Source organism: Arachis hypogaea, chromosome 4, assembly GCF_003086295.3.
Source record: "Arachis hypogaea cultivar Tifrunner chromosome 4, arahy.Tifrunner.gnm2.J5K5, whole genome shotgun sequence".
In the NCBI taxonomy this organism is placed as follows: Eukaryota; Viridiplantae; Streptophyta; class Magnoliopsida; order Fabales; family Fabaceae; genus Arachis; species Arachis hypogaea.
The window spans coordinates 28050156-28067341 of record NC_092039.1 but is presented as its reverse complement, the minus strand read 5'-3'; the positions used below and the strand labels follow the sequence as shown (position 1 = coordinate 28067341).

At 32.7% G+C, this 17186-nt stretch overlaps 1 protein-coding gene across 1 annotated transcript; it reads right to left on the bottom strand.

Annotated features, from left to right (window-relative positions):
* Window positions 1–3802: 3802 nt before the first annotated feature.
* On the bottom strand, window positions 3803–12497 carry LOC112796571 (plasma membrane ATPase 4-like). Its single transcript, XM_025839086.3, has 16 exons — window positions 12098–12497; window positions 8690–8809; window positions 8352–8588; window positions 7189–7950; window positions 6963–7085; window positions 6770–6874; window positions 6512–6656; window positions 6260–6424; window positions 5911–6149; window positions 5772–5804; window positions 5598–5679; window positions 5337–5497; window positions 5068–5241; window positions 4778–4960; window positions 4432–4613; window positions 3803–4328 (listed from the first exon to the last, which is right to left on the bottom strand). The coding sequence occupies exons 1-16, from the start codon at window positions 12155–12157 to the stop codon at window positions 4232–4234; spliced, it is 2868 nt and encodes a 955-aa protein (XP_025694871.1). The 5' UTR covers window positions 12158–12497; the 3' UTR covers window positions 3803–4231.
* Window positions 12498–17186: the final 4689 nt, after the last annotated feature.

Genomic DNA, 17186 nt, shown 5'->3' with positions numbered 1-17186 from the left:
AAACAGCGCATCATCTTTGGTCGACCTTTGGTAACTCATTTGAGGAACGAATTTGGTATGAGTCGAAGTCCATAGTAAGTAGGCCACGTATTGGGATTCTCTAGTGGCCTAAACCTAGCTCTATACATCCTTCGAACATGGTTCATCTTATAAACATCATGAACATATACTTACCAATCTAGTCGTTGATTCGTACAACATGCAAATACATGTTAACATGGAATCTGATCCACCTGAAATTTCCCATAGTTTTAACATTGTCGATGTAGGTTAACTGCTTACTCCACTCTATTTGGCATCTCACGCACTTCAAAAACCTCATTCTGCCTGTTGAAACAATTAACCTGGATGTTTCATTATGCACGTTGATTTGCATGCAACTTTGAGGTCACAAGTTCAGAAAAAATATGTCCAGCATTAATGCGAGCCTCAGTCTCGGCTCTTTTCTGAGCGAGCCTCAGCCTCGGCTCTTTTCCAAGAGAGCCTCAGCCTCCGCTCTTTTTCAAGTGAACAACTTATTAAGCCTATAAAATGTTGCCTTGACAAGTGCAGTGATAAGGAGATTGCGTGCATCCTTTAAGACTGAAGTGATGCACTCCACTAGATTCCTGGTCATGTGACCCCATCGGTAACCACCATCGAATGTCGATGCATGTTGTTCGCGTGGAATTTGGTTTAACTAGATAGTGTAAGCCTTATCCCATTCTCATAAATGTTGATAATGCATCTCGTATTCGTAAACTATCCTCGAATATCTTGCGATATAAAACAAACAAGTACAAATACCAAGTATAAATGAGATTCATAATAATGGTAACTCTGATAATAACTAACTTCAATATATTCAAACTTACCTATATTGACGGCAAGCTTTTGCAGGTACGATTCCTTGAACTTCCTCAAGAAATTTGACCCTATATGCCTGATGCAAAACATGTGGAAAGCGCTAGGAGACGACTAAGCTCCGTTACTAGAAGCAATAGCTAAATTGATAGATTCATGTCGGTTAGAGATAAGTCCCACACTATCCCAAGTCACCACATGTTGTTGCAAGTTACTAAGAAAAAAGTGTCACGCTTTAGAAGTCTCTCCCTCCACAATGGCAAATGCAATAGGCACGATATTGTTGTTACCATCCTGAAAACTACAACCAATAAACAACTCTTATATTTTCTATACAAGTGGATCCCATCCACCTGGACAATTGATTTGTAATGTCTAAATGCTTTAATGTAAGGGTAATAACTCCAGAAGACTCAATGTAATACCCGGATATCCGTTTACCAAGTTATTACTCTGATATGCAGGCATAGTTTCAAAATAGATGGTTGTTGATGGCTCCTTGTGACACATGGTCTCAAACCATATGCGCAAAGTATCACACGATGTTTCCCAATCTTCAAAAAAAAATTTTCACTGACTTTTGCTTTTGCCAACCATGCTTCGTGATAACTGATGGTGTAATTGGACTTTGACTGTACTTCCGTAATAACTGATTTCACCTTTATAGAGAGGGATCAGCCTCTACCAACAGCTTTATTGCTCTTGCAATTGTGTTGAAATCCAACTTCAAATGATCTTGAGAAATGCTAGTTTTAGTACAAGTATGACTACTATTGTACCTCCTTATAATCTAATAGTACTTCCTACAGATCATGCTAATTCTGATAAGCCAATTACAGTCTGAGTCATAAGTGTATATTTGGCATGAAATGTCATCGGTTCCTACTCATAAACCGGTAATCTACACCTCTGCGGATAGTATAATCTTTCATCGCCATAATGACAATTTTTCTGAAACTGAATTCCATTCCTACGGTAAATTCACCATCTACCACAACAGGAAATTCTACTACAACGACACCATAAATTAAATATTTAATAATAAATATTAAATAAGTAAAATTTAAATCCACCTATCTATTATAAATCATTAATAAATATTTATAAATTTATATTAAAATTATACATTATAAATAAATATTTAAAATATTAATATAAATATGTTTAATTATTTTATTGGTCCCTATAGTTTCACGAAATTTTCAATTAGGTTCGTATACTTTTTTTCTTTATAATTGAGTCCTTGAACCAATTTTTTTTAAATTGGGTCCCTACACTTTTTTTTTCTTTTATTTAGGTCCCTATACCAATTCTTTTTTTTTTAGTTGGATCCCTATAAAATTAAGCCAATTACTACTAAGAAGGACTTAATTGAAAAAAAAATTTAGTGTAGGGACTCAATTAAAAAGAAAAAAAATATAGGGACCTAATTGAAAATTTCACGAAACTATAAGGACCAATAAAGTAATTAAACCTATAAATATATACATTGTATTTATTCCTACTCAAGTAATTACTTTAAATTTAACCAAAAAATTATTCTAACCTGTAAGGTTATTAACTTAAATTTAACCAAATAAATACATAAACAAATGCTAATTAATTATATTTTCATATATCACGTAAGTAATTGATCGATCGACAATATTAATAATAACAAAATTGTAATCTCACGTAAAAATATCCAAATTATATACCTACATTCATATATTCAGGAAATTCCGGTGCATGCATGGCCTCCAAATCCAACGCACGCATGAAAGATGGCTCCTTAAATGGATGTTGGTTTGCTAATGCATTTGTCACCTCCGCGACATTTGCCTCCATAGTGTCATCAGCTTGATCTTCGTCTCTATTTGGATCAACGATCTCATAGTTGGTTTCAAACTCTTCCTCGCTATCACTATTGTAATCTTCCCTTTCGATATGTCGGTCAACTTCAGATTGTTCGAACTCAACATACAACTCAATGAACGATATCTAAGAGCAAGTTTCAATACACATTGAAAACATTTATCGCATGCTCACTTTATCAATCGCATATTAATTTGAAATTGAATGAATCTACCAAATACTGATATAGGATACCTATACAAAATACATGATACTCTCTTTGATATTTGAGAATCTATCTTCTCACAGATCATACCTTTTAGTTCTTCAAATGAGAGTGTGAATGGAATAACAATATCCAACTAATTTTGACATAAAATTATGTTTGTAACAAAATTTGACCATGACAATATGCTTTCAATAAAACTCTATCATTTACCTTATATGTTTTAGCTCACATTGAAAATATTTAAACTATAATTTTTTGACGCAAAAAAAAAAAAAGAGAATATGACAAGAGGGAGAGTTTTGAAGAGGTGAGCGAGATGAAATGAAGAAGAAGGAGTTCTGCCAACTGGAGTAGGGTGAGTATATATATAAGAGTATAAATTAGATGGTCCAATTTGTATTTAAGTATTTAAAATCTTTTTAACTATACAAATCGGATGGTCCGATTTGATGCGGCTCGAAATAAATTTTTTTTAAAAAAACACTCAAATCAGACCTACCAATTACAATACTTTAGAAATTTTAAATTTTTTTCTTTCATACAAATCAGACTATCTGATTTATATTAAAACTTCAACAACAACAAAATCGAACGGTCTGATTTTTAATCTGTCAATTTACAAAAAGTAACACCACCCCAATCTATAACACAGGTCTGATTTTTAATCTGTCAATTTACAAAAAGTAACACCACCCCAATCTATAACACAGCCCCGTATCTATATCCAAGCACAGCACACACATAACATTCATATAAAAAAATGAGCCTAAAAATTATGCAGTCTCTTACAACATATTTGAGAGCTAGATATTCTCTAGTGGGCCAGTAAAATGAAACAATTCAAGAATTTGGTTTAGAACAAGTATAATTTTCATATTTGAATAATGATGATGATGATGCCGTGAAAACTTCCATTAGCTCTTATTCTCCCACCACAAAAATAAGGTAAAAACATTCAAGTTCATTATGTGATCACTGCCACTTTTGAAGTAGCATTACAACAAACATGAAGAACACAAGATGGATGAGTATAGACCCAGAACCATGTCAACATTCTCCCCTAAGATTCAAAACAAAATGAAAGCTTAGACACCGCTTTCGCCGCCACTAGAAAACAGAAGGGAAAAAAAAAAAGATAAACAGACAGAGAGAGAGGCAGATTTATGTAATATGATCAGAGGCTTCCTCTCTCCCTAAACCTAGTAAGCGTTTTTAAATAGTTAGGCCTTCCTCCTTGGTTTCTTCTTACACACATGCCATTTTTTGAATTCTTGGCCCTTCTTTTTGTTTCTATCTACAGCGAGTTTCGACTAATGCTGCCGTTTATTACACAGTGTAGTGCTGCTGGATTGTGTCAATGTCCAAACCTTTCAGCTTCACCACGGATTCAACGTGTCCTTTAAGCGTGTGAAGCTCACGAAGCCTGAAAAAAGAGATGGTTAAAGAGAGGGAAATTGGTTTCATGTAGTAAACTAACATAATCAAATTAATGTTCCTAAAAGAATGAGTAGTTATATATTGGTTACCTTGCAACTTCAGCTCTTCTCTTAGCTTGTTCAGCAATCTCAGACAATTCTCTGTAGCTGTTCTTTTCATTGAAGATGTTAGAAGTCTCCGGTGGTTGGAGTCCATGAAGGGTTCTTTGAGCAAGAGCCCATTGAGCTTCCCTCTCTTCCTTGCCATAGTCTTTCTTGGTGGTGAAGGCAGTCTGTCATGCATTTTGAAACAGCACTTCAATCAAATCCATTCTCTTAAAATAAAAATAAGGTAATCCCAATAGCAAATCATGACAGAGTATCTTCTGTCTTGAATCGAATCTGTACTATTGGATTACCTTAGTGCATAATTAGAATTAGCATATGTATCACGGACCTTGTTTTCGAGGAGATTGAGCCAAGCTTTGCCACTTAAGATGTAGCGAATGGCGAACTTCATGAAGTCAAGTGGAACATAGAAGACAAGACTGTAGAGCCAGATGACTCCAGCCCAACCCCAACCAATTCCCTTGATCTTTGCAAAGCCCCAGTTGGCATACACTGCTATAATTGTAGCAATCTGCAAATTCATCATCACAAAAATATCAACTTCATCTTTCTCACAAGTATTTATCTTCTTATCACTTCACAAGAAATCGACACGAAAAGATGGAGCATCATCCTTACCAGTTGAGCAATAATGAAAGCACTAACTAAAAGCAATCCAGGGCGTTCCACGTACGACCAGCTGCGCGAACGCGTTACAAATATTAGAGCTTGGCTGACAATACTAACTTGTAGGTACAATGCAGCCGTCATTTCATCAGGGCTTTTATCCAGAGGTCTAACTCCGAATTTGTCCTGCATTGTCAGTAATAAATAGGGGTCAGATCTTGAATCCAAACAAGAACAAGGACAATTAAAGAATATCAGGAATGTTAGTTTATGTTTCTTACAGGGAAGAATGTAGTTTCTTTCATTGCCCAGAAGAATATAACAGTCATGAGAGCCAAGTAACCTCCAAGAACTATTCCGGTAGCGAAAATTTCCTTCAGTTTCCAGCTATCAGGCAAAGGAGATGGCTTAACCCTGTCCTTTGAAATTGTCATGATTGTCCCTAATATTTTATGACAAGGTTTGTGTCCGATTACCATTTTGAAAAGGTGAATTTCAAAGGTATTTAAGAAAAAAAAATGTTTAGAGCTGCAACTACTTACCATCGTTAAGAATGGCAATGATCAGAACCATGAAAGGAGAGAAATCGAATTTCCAGATCAACGCGATAAACATGAAGCCAAACTGCATTCAAAAAATAGAAAATCCAACATGATCAGTTTCCATTTTACTCTGCTAATGAATTACAAATATAATCACAAATACTGTCTACTGACCACAATACGGATGGTGATAGACACTGCATAAATCTGAAACGCAAAGAAAATAGTTTTAAGTTACATCATTGAGAATGAAATTTAGAAGGGAACTATATGTGCATCATCATAAAAAAATTGAAGAAAGCAAGTAACCAACTGTGTAGTTCTTCATTCTCTGGAAAATAGCTCTGCTAGTTAAGACAGCACTAATTATAACACTCAATCCAGGTTCAGTCAACACAATATCAGAAGCACTTCTTGCAGCATCAGTGGCGTCAGCGACAGCGATCCCAATATCGGCCTTCTTCAAGGCAGGAGCATCGTTCACACCATCTCCAGTCATACCACAAATGTGCTTCCTCTCTTGTAACTTCTTCACAATCTCATACTTGTGCTCTGTAGTGAACAAAAATAGCAGAAAAAACAAACCAAGAGTTAGATACTATACAATTTCAATGAACATATAGAGTGAGAGAAAAATAGAGAAAATAGTAATGAGTATAAACCTGGAAAGACTCCGGCAAATCCATCGGCTTTCTCAATCAACTCTTCGACCGGAAGTGCAGCGATACTTGCATCTTTGTCTTGGCCAAGAAGGGAAGCAGATGGGTACATATTTGTTCCCATTCCAAGTCTTCGGCCTGTCTCCTTAGCAATGGCGAGTTGATCACCTATAAAGAAGAGTAAATGTTAAGATACTAATTCATAATATGGCATCGTTCGATTCAGCTGATTCTACCTATTAGGATAAGGCTTACCTGTAATCATCTTGACATTTACACCGAGATTAAGAGCCCTGCGAATGGTTTCGGCACTGTCATGCCTTGGTGGATCAAATAGTGACAACAAACCAACAAACTGCCATGGAGCTCCAGGGCTGTCCTTGCTTTTCTCAGGAACTTCCTGCAGTAGCAGAGAAGATGCTTCAGATTCAGATTCTCTTTATTATTATTATTTACAAGAAACTTGGGAACATGTACTGAAAAATTAAAGCATGAAGACTTTGCTGTAAGAACCTGTCTTGAAACGGCTAGGGAACGAAGGCCTCTTTCGGCGAACTTGTCAATAATGGCATGAACCTTCTTCTTAGCATCATCCCTTAGATTACACAAGTTCATGATCTATTCATCATAACAAAGAATATCATATCAGCATCAATTGAACAAGCCAGAACCTCTCACAAATCATGAACAAACTAAAGATTTTTACCTGCTCCGGAGCGCCTTTGCTTGCACGGTGCCAGTTTCCATCAGCATCAATGTAAGTCAGAGCAGTTCTCTTGTCAACAGGATTGAAAGGTAAAAAGTGAACCTCTCTGATTCCAGCCCTTGCCTACAGCACAAGGCATATACATGTTCAATTTTTCGCTCGATTTTCGAATAATGAAATCAAGGGCAAAACTTAAGGACACTAAGCTTTATGAAAGAAGTTAAACCTCTTTAGGATCTGCAAGCATTCCAACAATAGCAGCATCAATGGCATCCTGGTTTTCAGTCCTGGAAGCTCTCGCGGCGAGAAGGATCACATGATCCTTGTCCACTCCTTTAGTAAAGACCTCAATCAAGTTCTTGTCAACACTAAGCTTGTTAAGTGTGAGTGTTCCTGTCTTGTCACTGCAAAGCACATCCATTCCAGCCATTTCTTCTATGGCAGTCATTCGCTTCGTGATGGCGCCTTGTTGCGAAAGCCTGTGAGATCCAATGGCCATTGTCACAGACAACACAGTAGGCATAGCAATGGGGATTCCACCAATCAAGAGAACCAAAAGATTGTCAATTCCATCTCTGTATTTTCGGTGCTGAATTGGATACATGACAATGATCTCAGCCAGCATACCAACCGCAATGGAACAGATACAGAAGTTTCCAATGGCGGTTAGAACCATCTGGAAATGTCCAACTTGGTTGGTGCTGTCAACAAGGTGAGCAGCCTTTCCGAAGAATGTGTGGACTCCGGTTGCAATGACAACGGCTTCAATTTCACCTTGCTTGCAAGTTGAGCCAGAAAAGACTTCATCTCCGGGGTTCTTGGTCACCGGAAGGGACTCTCCGGTAAGAGCTGACTGATCAATCTTTAACGGATCACCTTCTAGAAGACGAGCGTCGGCCGGTACAATGTCTCCAAGCTTGATGCTTATGACATCTCCGGGGACTAAAATTGCAGCCTCTTCTTCAGTCCACTTGCCATCTCTAAGAACCTACAAGGCAGTAAACACATTTTAGTCAAACATGTCAAATCATCTCATGATTTTTAACTATCAATCTCCACCTACTTAATTGGTAAAAACTCATGCACAATTGTATTTATCTTAAAGTTGATAGTTAAACATCGTTACATAACAATTTAGTTAAACATGTAAAATCCTTCAATGATTTTTAACTATAAAATTCACATATTATTATTTGGTAGAAACTCACATGCAGTTGTATTTATGTGAAGTTGATTGCTGATAATGGTTAGATAGCAATTTAGTCAAACATGTTAAATTATTTATCGATTATCAACTATTAACTTCACATGAAGATAACTGCACATGCATATAAGTCTCCATCTTAAATATTTTATCATTCCACAAATTGTTGGTGCATTCAGCATTACCTTTGTTTTAGGAGCAAGACCAGCCATAAGTGCGGCGGCGGCATTTCCGGCGTTGTTTTCTTCAATGAAACTGATGGTGGAGTTGATGACCAACAAGCAAACAATACCTACAAAATCTTGCCAATCCGGGGGCTTGCCATCACCATTTGCAAGAGCAATGGCCATAATGGCTGCAGCTTCCATAACCCATGACAGGGGATTCCACATAAACCCAAGAAACTTGAGAAGTTTGCTTTCCTGTAATATTAACAATGTTATTAAAGTTAATAGTCAGAGCATCTTTGTGTATTGTAAATAATAATAATAATTAATATTGTTAGAGAATATGAAGTATGAACCTTTTTCTCTTCTAGCTTGTTTGGTCCAAATATTTGAAGCCTGCTGGCACCTTCAGCAGAGGACAAACCTTCCCTGGTACATTTCAATTGCTCGAACACTTCTTCAACTGGAATTCGTTCCTATAAAACAAAGTTGTGTTAAAATTCATTGTTCTGTTTCAGGTTTACCACGCATCACCTCAGAAAGAAACCAAGAATACTGCAGTTGAGTCACTTATTATAAGTTTAACCTTTCAGATCCTTTTTTGTTGAATGTAATTGTTTGTTTCTTTTCGTTCTTTTTAGAGAAAATCCCAAAACAACCCTGACAATTACACAAAAAAAAAAACTCGTTTTACTTTTATCATTTTATGGGGCTCATTAGTCCTTGTACAAAAAAAAATTAATGTTATTTTCTTTTGTATAGAAACTAATCAGTCTAAAAAAAAGAGTCACGTTGGATGTTTTTTTTTGGGATCTCTATTATCTTTTTGAAATAATTGTCAGGTATTATACGAATATTTACTCTTGTTTTTATGTGATTATTGTCAATGATCAACCTTATGGATGATCCTTTCAAGCTTAAACCTTTGTTTGAATAATTATTTGCATTTCAAACTACTGTACAAAGCATTAACATTAGCAAAGACAGATGAAGATGGAAAAGGTAGCGAGTGTGTGGAGGACTATCCTAGTCATACTTTCATTAAAATATACCTAATCATGATTCATGATGATTGATTTTTTGAAAAATAATTGTTGTCTTTAATACATTTATTTTCAGAAAAAAAATAATAGAATATTTATGCATACCTATAAAGAATAGAATAGAAACTCAAATAAAAATTATTTAAATCATTTCGGAATTTTTATTTATTATTATTAATAATAAAAACACTAATAGCAAAAATCCTTTAACTTATCCATTAACAAATTATTTATTTACTCAACAATTCTCTTATGTAATAACAAAGTAAAAATAATTAAAAAAAGTTATAATACAATAAATATATAGGAATTTAAAAATAATATTTTTAATGAAATAATTTCATTGTAATAATTTTAACGAACTCATAGTATTGGTTGTCTAATTGCACAGAACTAAAGTTATAAAAATTTAAAGAATAGTATTACATATTTAGATTATTTTATTAACTAAGTCTAATTAAGTTGATCTAATATTAACAAAAATCAATTATGACTAATATTATTTTAAGTATTATTATTTAATTTAATTAGACTTAATTTATAAAAAGGCTTAAATATATATAGTATTACTCAAAAATTAAATGTAGTGATTAGATATTTTGACTTCCTAATTACAATATCTAATCTAACAAAAGATAGTTGTAAACTTATGGATTAATTTTAATGTATTGATAATATAATATATTTTAAATAATTATTTATTCAATTAATATAAAAAAACTATTTTTGTTGATTAATATTATATAATTAATATATATAATTATTTTATATTAATAATATATTAAAATTAAATTTTTATCAAAATAAAAATTTAAAGTCTATATTAATAAAAAAGTAAAAATTTATGTATAATTATTTTTTATATAAAATTAATAATTAAAAATGATTAAATAATTTAATAAAATTATTAAGTGAATTGTATCCTGCCGAAACGATACAGGTGGAGGCAACGAAGAAGGCGTTAAGAGGGCGGGCAGCAGGCGCGCCAATAAGGAGAAAGCGTTGACTGTTGGAGCCGTGACATCCTCAAAACTATTGAGTGTCAGACGGGACACCGCACCCTTCTCTTCTCTCTCTCCATGTGATTGGTCCGCCTTATGTGTTGCTAACACCTTTCACGCCTTCCAACTTTCCCATTTAGGTCCCCCTCTTTCCTCTTCTCTCAATTTACTCAAATACTTCTAATTATTATTATTATTATATTATCATGCTGTTAATATAGAAAATTTAACTGAAAACCACTTGTGCGGTTGTGCCTATTATCAATTTAAAAATTGTTATTGGAAAAACTAAAAGAATTTAAATTAATTTAAGTATTTGGCATATTTATTATTTTAAGAGTCTAACTATAAATTTATGCAAAAATGAATATTGTCCTTGCTTTTGAAAACACTATTCTTTTTATATAAATTTATGTAAATATATCACGCCAAAAAATTATATATAATGAAATATGAAGTGATATTATCAAAGATAAAAATAACGGTACATTTTAATAATAAAATATAAATGAACTTTATCACAACCAGACTATGAGACTATATCAGAGAAAATTTAAAATGTTGTCTAAATAATAAAAGAGTATATAATTATATATTGACTTAATAGGTAAAATAGAATTAATGCGGAATATAATTTTTCAATAATAATTCCCTTTTTCAGTAATAATAAAGGAATATTCTATATTTTTTATGTTGGTGGGTGGACAGAGTGAAAAATTTGACCGGGAAAAAAATAAGGCAAGTAGGTAACAGTGAGCTGAAATTTGCAGGAGTTGTTGAGGGGCAAAATGGGCAAGTCAAATGAAGGGATCCAAATTAAATGTGGACCCTCTTGGTGTCAGGACCGTTGAATGTGAGAGTTACAATGAAAACGGTTAATCCCAATGGCCAAGATTTTCACATAAAAATATAGAAATTGGTGAAAAACTGAAAATGCCAAAGTACCACGGAAAAAGTACTTAATAAAATTCCCACTCAACCAAACATAGCCGCAGACAGAGAGAGACACGAGAAGGTGTGAACTTTTGAGGAGTGGTTATGATTATGAGTATCATACTGTACACAAACACCTTTCATTAATTTTTTTAATATAATTTTAGTTAATTTTAATACAATATAGTACTTTAATCCTATTTAATATCAAATGTGTACCCAACCTTAAGAAAAAAAGCAATAAATACGGTGAAATTTTAGACGTGTTGAAGTCTATATGCTTACCTGTCTCTCACATGTTAAGATCCACCAGAAAAAAATCATTAAAAAAAATAAAAATAAAGAAAAAAATACACTACGGTATACCTTTCTTCATGCATGTTCATATTACCTAACCAAAAACTGTCCTTTGAAGAAATCGATTCCATATATATGATTTTTCCCAGCAAGGGAAATTAAGTTATATATACGAAGAAGAAAATATTATAGTTCCGAAAATTCTTTTGGCAGACCAATCCTAAAGGGGCAAAAAATAAAGAAATTTATTCAGGGGATTCATGAGTCATCATCATATGGTTCAAGCTTTTCACACAAGAACTGACAAGTCAACCGAAGAGAAGAGAGTAGTTAGTTATAATAACTTGCAAAGTTTTATTTATATATGCTTCAAGGCAAAGGGTATAAGAGTATATAGCTTTAAAGACAATCAAAATCAAACACTTCATCTTGAAAAAGGAAACAATTGAAAAAAAAAAAGTAACTAAGTAAGGAATTTTAATTAACATACCAGATCAACGGTTTCGTTCTTGATCTCCTCTAGGGAGATGGTGGCCTTTTCAGCAGCCATAGTTTTTCAGCCTAAGCAAACCTCCGTCCACCGGAGAGAGCTAGCTAACTAGAGTAGTAGAAGAAGAAAGATTGAAGAAACAAGAACAGAGCAAAAAGGGTGTGGAAGAAGAAGAAGAAGAAGATCAAAGGGTCATTGAAGAATGTGAGTTCTGAATCCCAAGAAAATGGAACACATACATAACCGAGAATAGAGAAGGATGTGAACTCACACCTATGGCTTTGTTTTTATACCGTGTTGGAAAGGAAGAGTGAGCCTCACATTTAAGACTCTGATAATGCCCACCCTCTCTAATTTTTCTCTCTCTTACACTCCTACTATTATCTGTCACATGTAGGTTAATATAATTGTTTACTCATAAATATTCTTATCATTTTTAAATTTCATAATAATTTAATTTTGATGTATTATATTAATTATGCAAATAATTATCCTAAAAAAAATAAATATTTTTAAACGATCATATAAAATATTTTATTTTAAATACGTTAAATTAAACTCATGGCATAAACATAAACAAATAATTATAAATGTTTTATTATTTTTATTTAATTATTTATTATTTAAAAAATTATATTTATTTAATATGATAATAATACAAAATTCTTATTTTGTTATATACTATGGTCAAGATATACACTAATTAAATTTAAGATTTTCACAAAAAAATCAAATATGACTTAAAAGATAATTAAAGATGAAGTATTTTTCATACTGTGCTGACGTAGATGATCGTGATTTCTTTGGAGTTCAATGTTTCTATTCTACCCAATAAAAAGTGCGGGTCCCAGAAACAATGTGACTAGGGATTTAACTCATTGTAGTCGCCACCCTACTTGATACCTTGAATATTAAATTATTGAATCAATTTTTTCTTTAAATTAAAGATGTTAGTAAAATACAAAAGTAAAAGTCTAATAATTATTAAATTAAATAAAACTTATACATGATATAAATTATAAAATTAACTATAATTAAATATTTTTTCTTTTACCAATTTTTTCTTTTAATTTTTTTCTAAACTATTAGTATAATGAATACCATATATATATATATATATATATATATATATATATATATATATATATATATATATATATATATATATGTCGTAGCTATAAGTTTTGTTTGCTACTCAAAGTTGAGTTTAAAATAATACTCTAGGAGCATAATAATGTTCCTTTTAGTGTAAAAATATCTTAATCCAAACGAATATGAAATAATTCTCTTGCAGTCTAGTACTCTTTCTTAGGTTCAATCTTGACTGCTATTATTGATTATGTAATTTTGGAGCAGCCAACGTGTTCCTAAGGATAGGATTATCTTTGTAGTTTAAAAGTTTAGCAACAATAGTTATTTCTTGTCAAAATTGAAAAAAAAAAGGAGAGAGAGAGAGAGAACAATTTCTTATCAAACAATATATATTCTTAGAGAAAAAGGCAAAAAAAAATAAACTTTTTTGCAACAGTGAATTGAATTTTACACTTATTAATTAGAAATATAATATGGGAATTCGATTTCTATAAATAAAAAACGTACTTTTTATTTTATATTTAAGGTTGATCAAATGAATTATAAAAATTTACTATGTAATTTTATAAAAAAGAAAAACAAAAGTTTTTCATCAAAACAAAAATGATTTACCTCATCTCTCTTTTTATTTTATTTTTACGGTATCTCTCCATTTAATAGGTTAAGAACTAATATATCTAAATTTGATTTAAAGATTTATCACTAATTAATAAATTATTACACATATAAAATAAAATTTAAATTTTTAATATTTATTTAAAAAGATGGTTGAATTAACATTTTTTAATCTGTTCTCCTACATTTATAAGAACTTCAGGCATTTTGTCCATAAAAAGCCAATGAAAAAAATGGGTATAATTAATGTTCTTTAACTAGGATATATCCTTGATAAAATAGTAAATTAAAGACAAATTACATAATTAAATATAACAATTAAAAATTGGTTTGATTATGTATTTACACTATAAAAAAATGTTGATAATCGTCAGATTTATTGTTGGATATAGCAACAACGATTATAGTCGGAAATACTGTTGAATTTAATAACGGATTTAATGAGAAATTCATCAACCCAAATAATTACTGACGGATAGTTGTTTTCGATAGTAAAGTCGTCAGTAACTTTTGGTGGAAAACCACAAAAAATATGCGTCAAGTTTAGCGTCGGATTTACCGTGGGAATAATCCGATGATAGACACGTTTAACGGAGTGTTGCATTTTGGTGATCCGCACCGTGTTACCATCGGAAGTATCCGCCGGTAAATCTGACGATAATCGTGTTCTAATTGACACCGCGAATCCCCTGCTCCCTTTATTTCAAATTCAGTCTTTCTTTCTCTGACTTCTCACTTTCCCCCTCTCTCTCTGTAACCTTCTCATCTCTCTTCTCCGTCAACTTTCTTCGCCGCTGCTGCCTCTGATGCTGCCACCTCTGTCGAACCCCATTGCCGCCGCTACTGGACCTCCCTGTCGCCGTTGCTGCCTTTACCGCTTTTACTTCTGCCGCCACTACACCTCCACCCCTTCTCCATTTTCTCTTGTTCTGCATTCAGGGTTTTAGTATCTGAACGCTATTTATTTTAAATTATGTTATATCAAGTTAATTAATTAGTTAGTAGAGTTCAGTTAGTTTAATTTTCTATTTTAGTAGATTTAGGTGGTTAGGATAGGTTAGAATAGGTTAGATTAGGCTTTGAGATTGTTGAAAAATATTGGATTATTGAACTGTTTGCTGATTTCTGCTATTGATTTTGTTTGAAAAATGCTTGACTATATTAATAATGATTAACCTGTTTGTATGTTACCTTAATAATAATTGAATTAATTAATAAATTGAGAAGGTTTTATGGTTATTTGATAGAACCCTTTAAGGATGGCTAAATCCAAATTTTAGGGGAGACTCCGTCAAAATTTTTATAAGATATTCAATGAAATCGAAAAAATAAAATTATATTTTCGAAATTATTATAATTATTTGTTAGGTTGTTGTATTTTTAGTCAATTGTTAATTTGAATAGTTATTTTGAAATTAGTTTATGTTCTTGATTTTGTTAATTTGGTGTTATGACAAATATGTATGGCATTTACAAGAGAACTATATATGTATATATTCATTTTGGTTCTTATGAAAGAAAATTTTCTCCTTTGCAATTACACGTTTATCTTTCTATAGGCACTTGTTAGTTTGCTAATGAGCCAAGGTACTTATCCATTCTAACTTAATTATTTTGTAACTAAAACACAATATAATTTTTCTTTTTTTTTTAATTTACTAAACTAAAACACTTTTAAAATTATTTTTTATTTATTGAGTTTCTTCTTATATTATTATTTATTGGTGTTTGTTATGTTATTAATAAATTTGCTATACAGACATGATGACAGGTAGCAGAGGTAGGTCGAGTAGGTCATGTGACCGAATTTCCCAGGACTGCCTAGCCATCGCCCTTGACCCCGACTACCCCGTCGACCCCTGTGGCGCCACAGTTAAGTCCATCAGACCAACAATTCATCATGGCCCCAAACCCAAACTGGGGTGCCTCCTTTTGCTATACCCCTGCAGATGCAGTGACGATGTCGACAGAGTCCATAGTTGGTGATTCCTCCAATGGCCCAAGCAGGATGTCCCTCCACCACTGGCATGAGAATTTGACTCGATGGCATGCAGTCGTGAGTTCAATTTTTTAATATTAAGCTTGCTTATCTTAAGTTTATTTGTGTTAAGTTTGTTTATCTTAAGTTTGCTTATCTTAAGTTTTCTTTTGTTAAGTTTGTTTATCTTAAGATTGTTTGTGTTAAGTTTGTTTATCTAAAGTTTGTTAATGTTAAATTTGCTTATCTTAAGTTTGTTTGTGTTAAGTTTGTTCATCTTAAGTTTGTTAATGTTAAGTTTGCTTATCTTAAGTTTGTTAATGTTAAGGTCACTTATGTTAAGTTTGTTTGTGTTAAATTTGTTTATGTTAAGTTTATTTATCTTAAGTTTGTTAATATTAAGTTTTCTTATCTTAAGTTTGTTTATTTTAATTTTATTTATATTAAATTTTTTTATCTTAAGTTTGTTAATGGTAAGTTCGCTTATGTTAAGTTTGTTTGTGTTAAGTTTGTATATTTTAAGTTTGCTTATCTTACGTTTGTTTATCTTAAGTTTGTTAATGTTAAGTTTGCTTGTGTTAAGTTTGTTTGTGTTAAGTTTGTTAATGTGAGGTTTTTTCTTTGACAGGTTTGCACCAAATCCCAATACTTGCACACAAGAGATATCCGAGGTCATTAAGTCTATGTATGACCCCCATGACCGACCTACACGCAGATCCCAACTGAGACCAAAGACCGCTGGTTTCAAAAGCGGGTGGTAATTAATTAACTAATCTTGAACTGCATTTGAATTAATTAACTATATTTGAATTGTATTTCATTCCGTCTAACTAATCTTGGTTAACCACTTTGTGCAATTGAAATTCATATGCGATGCATAACACAATGTCATGATCAGGAAGATCCATGACCATCGGGCAGTCAAGCGGTTTCAGCAGATGATGAGCGACGTGCGTCAGGAGAAAGACCACCTGACGAGATGGATCCGTCCAAACATCAAGCATGAGCTGGAGGCTTATTTTAGAGATAACGACGGGTTCAAGCGGCGCCGTCTGATGAACTTCGCTAACAGGGCTTTGCCCAGGTAATCGAGGTACACGGTTCGGCAACCTTTATGAAGACAAAGAGCAGACTGGTAAGAATAGAACTGAGCTGAACTGATATGAAACTACTTCGTTGGTTTAACTTCCTTTTTTTATTATCAATTCAATTAATTAGTTAGTATAATTTTTTGTTTTAGTGGATTTAAGTGGTTAGGGTATGTTAGAATAGGTTAGATTAGGGTCTGAGATTGCTGAAAAATGTTAGATTATTGAGCTGTTTGGTGATTTCTACTTTTGAGATTGTTTGGAAAACGCTTGACTATATTAACAATGATTGACCTGTTTGTATGTTACCTTAATA

What these genes read in the sequence shown, in the direction of transcription:
- LOC112796571 (XM_025839086.3), bottom strand. Translation starts at nt 12,157, where the DNA reads ATGGCTGCTGAAAAGGCCACCATCTCCCTAGAGGAGATCAAGAACGAA. An exon ending in GTCTTGCTCCTAAAACAAAG is followed by an intron (nt 7,951 to 8,351) that starts GTAATGCTGAAT and finishes ACTGCCTTGTAG; the next exon opens with GTTCTTAGAGATGGCAAGTG. An exon ending in AAATGTCAAGATGATTACAG is followed by an intron (nt 6,425 to 6,511) that starts GTAAGCCTTATC and finishes TCTTCTTTATAG; the next exon opens with GTGATCAACTCGCCATTGCT.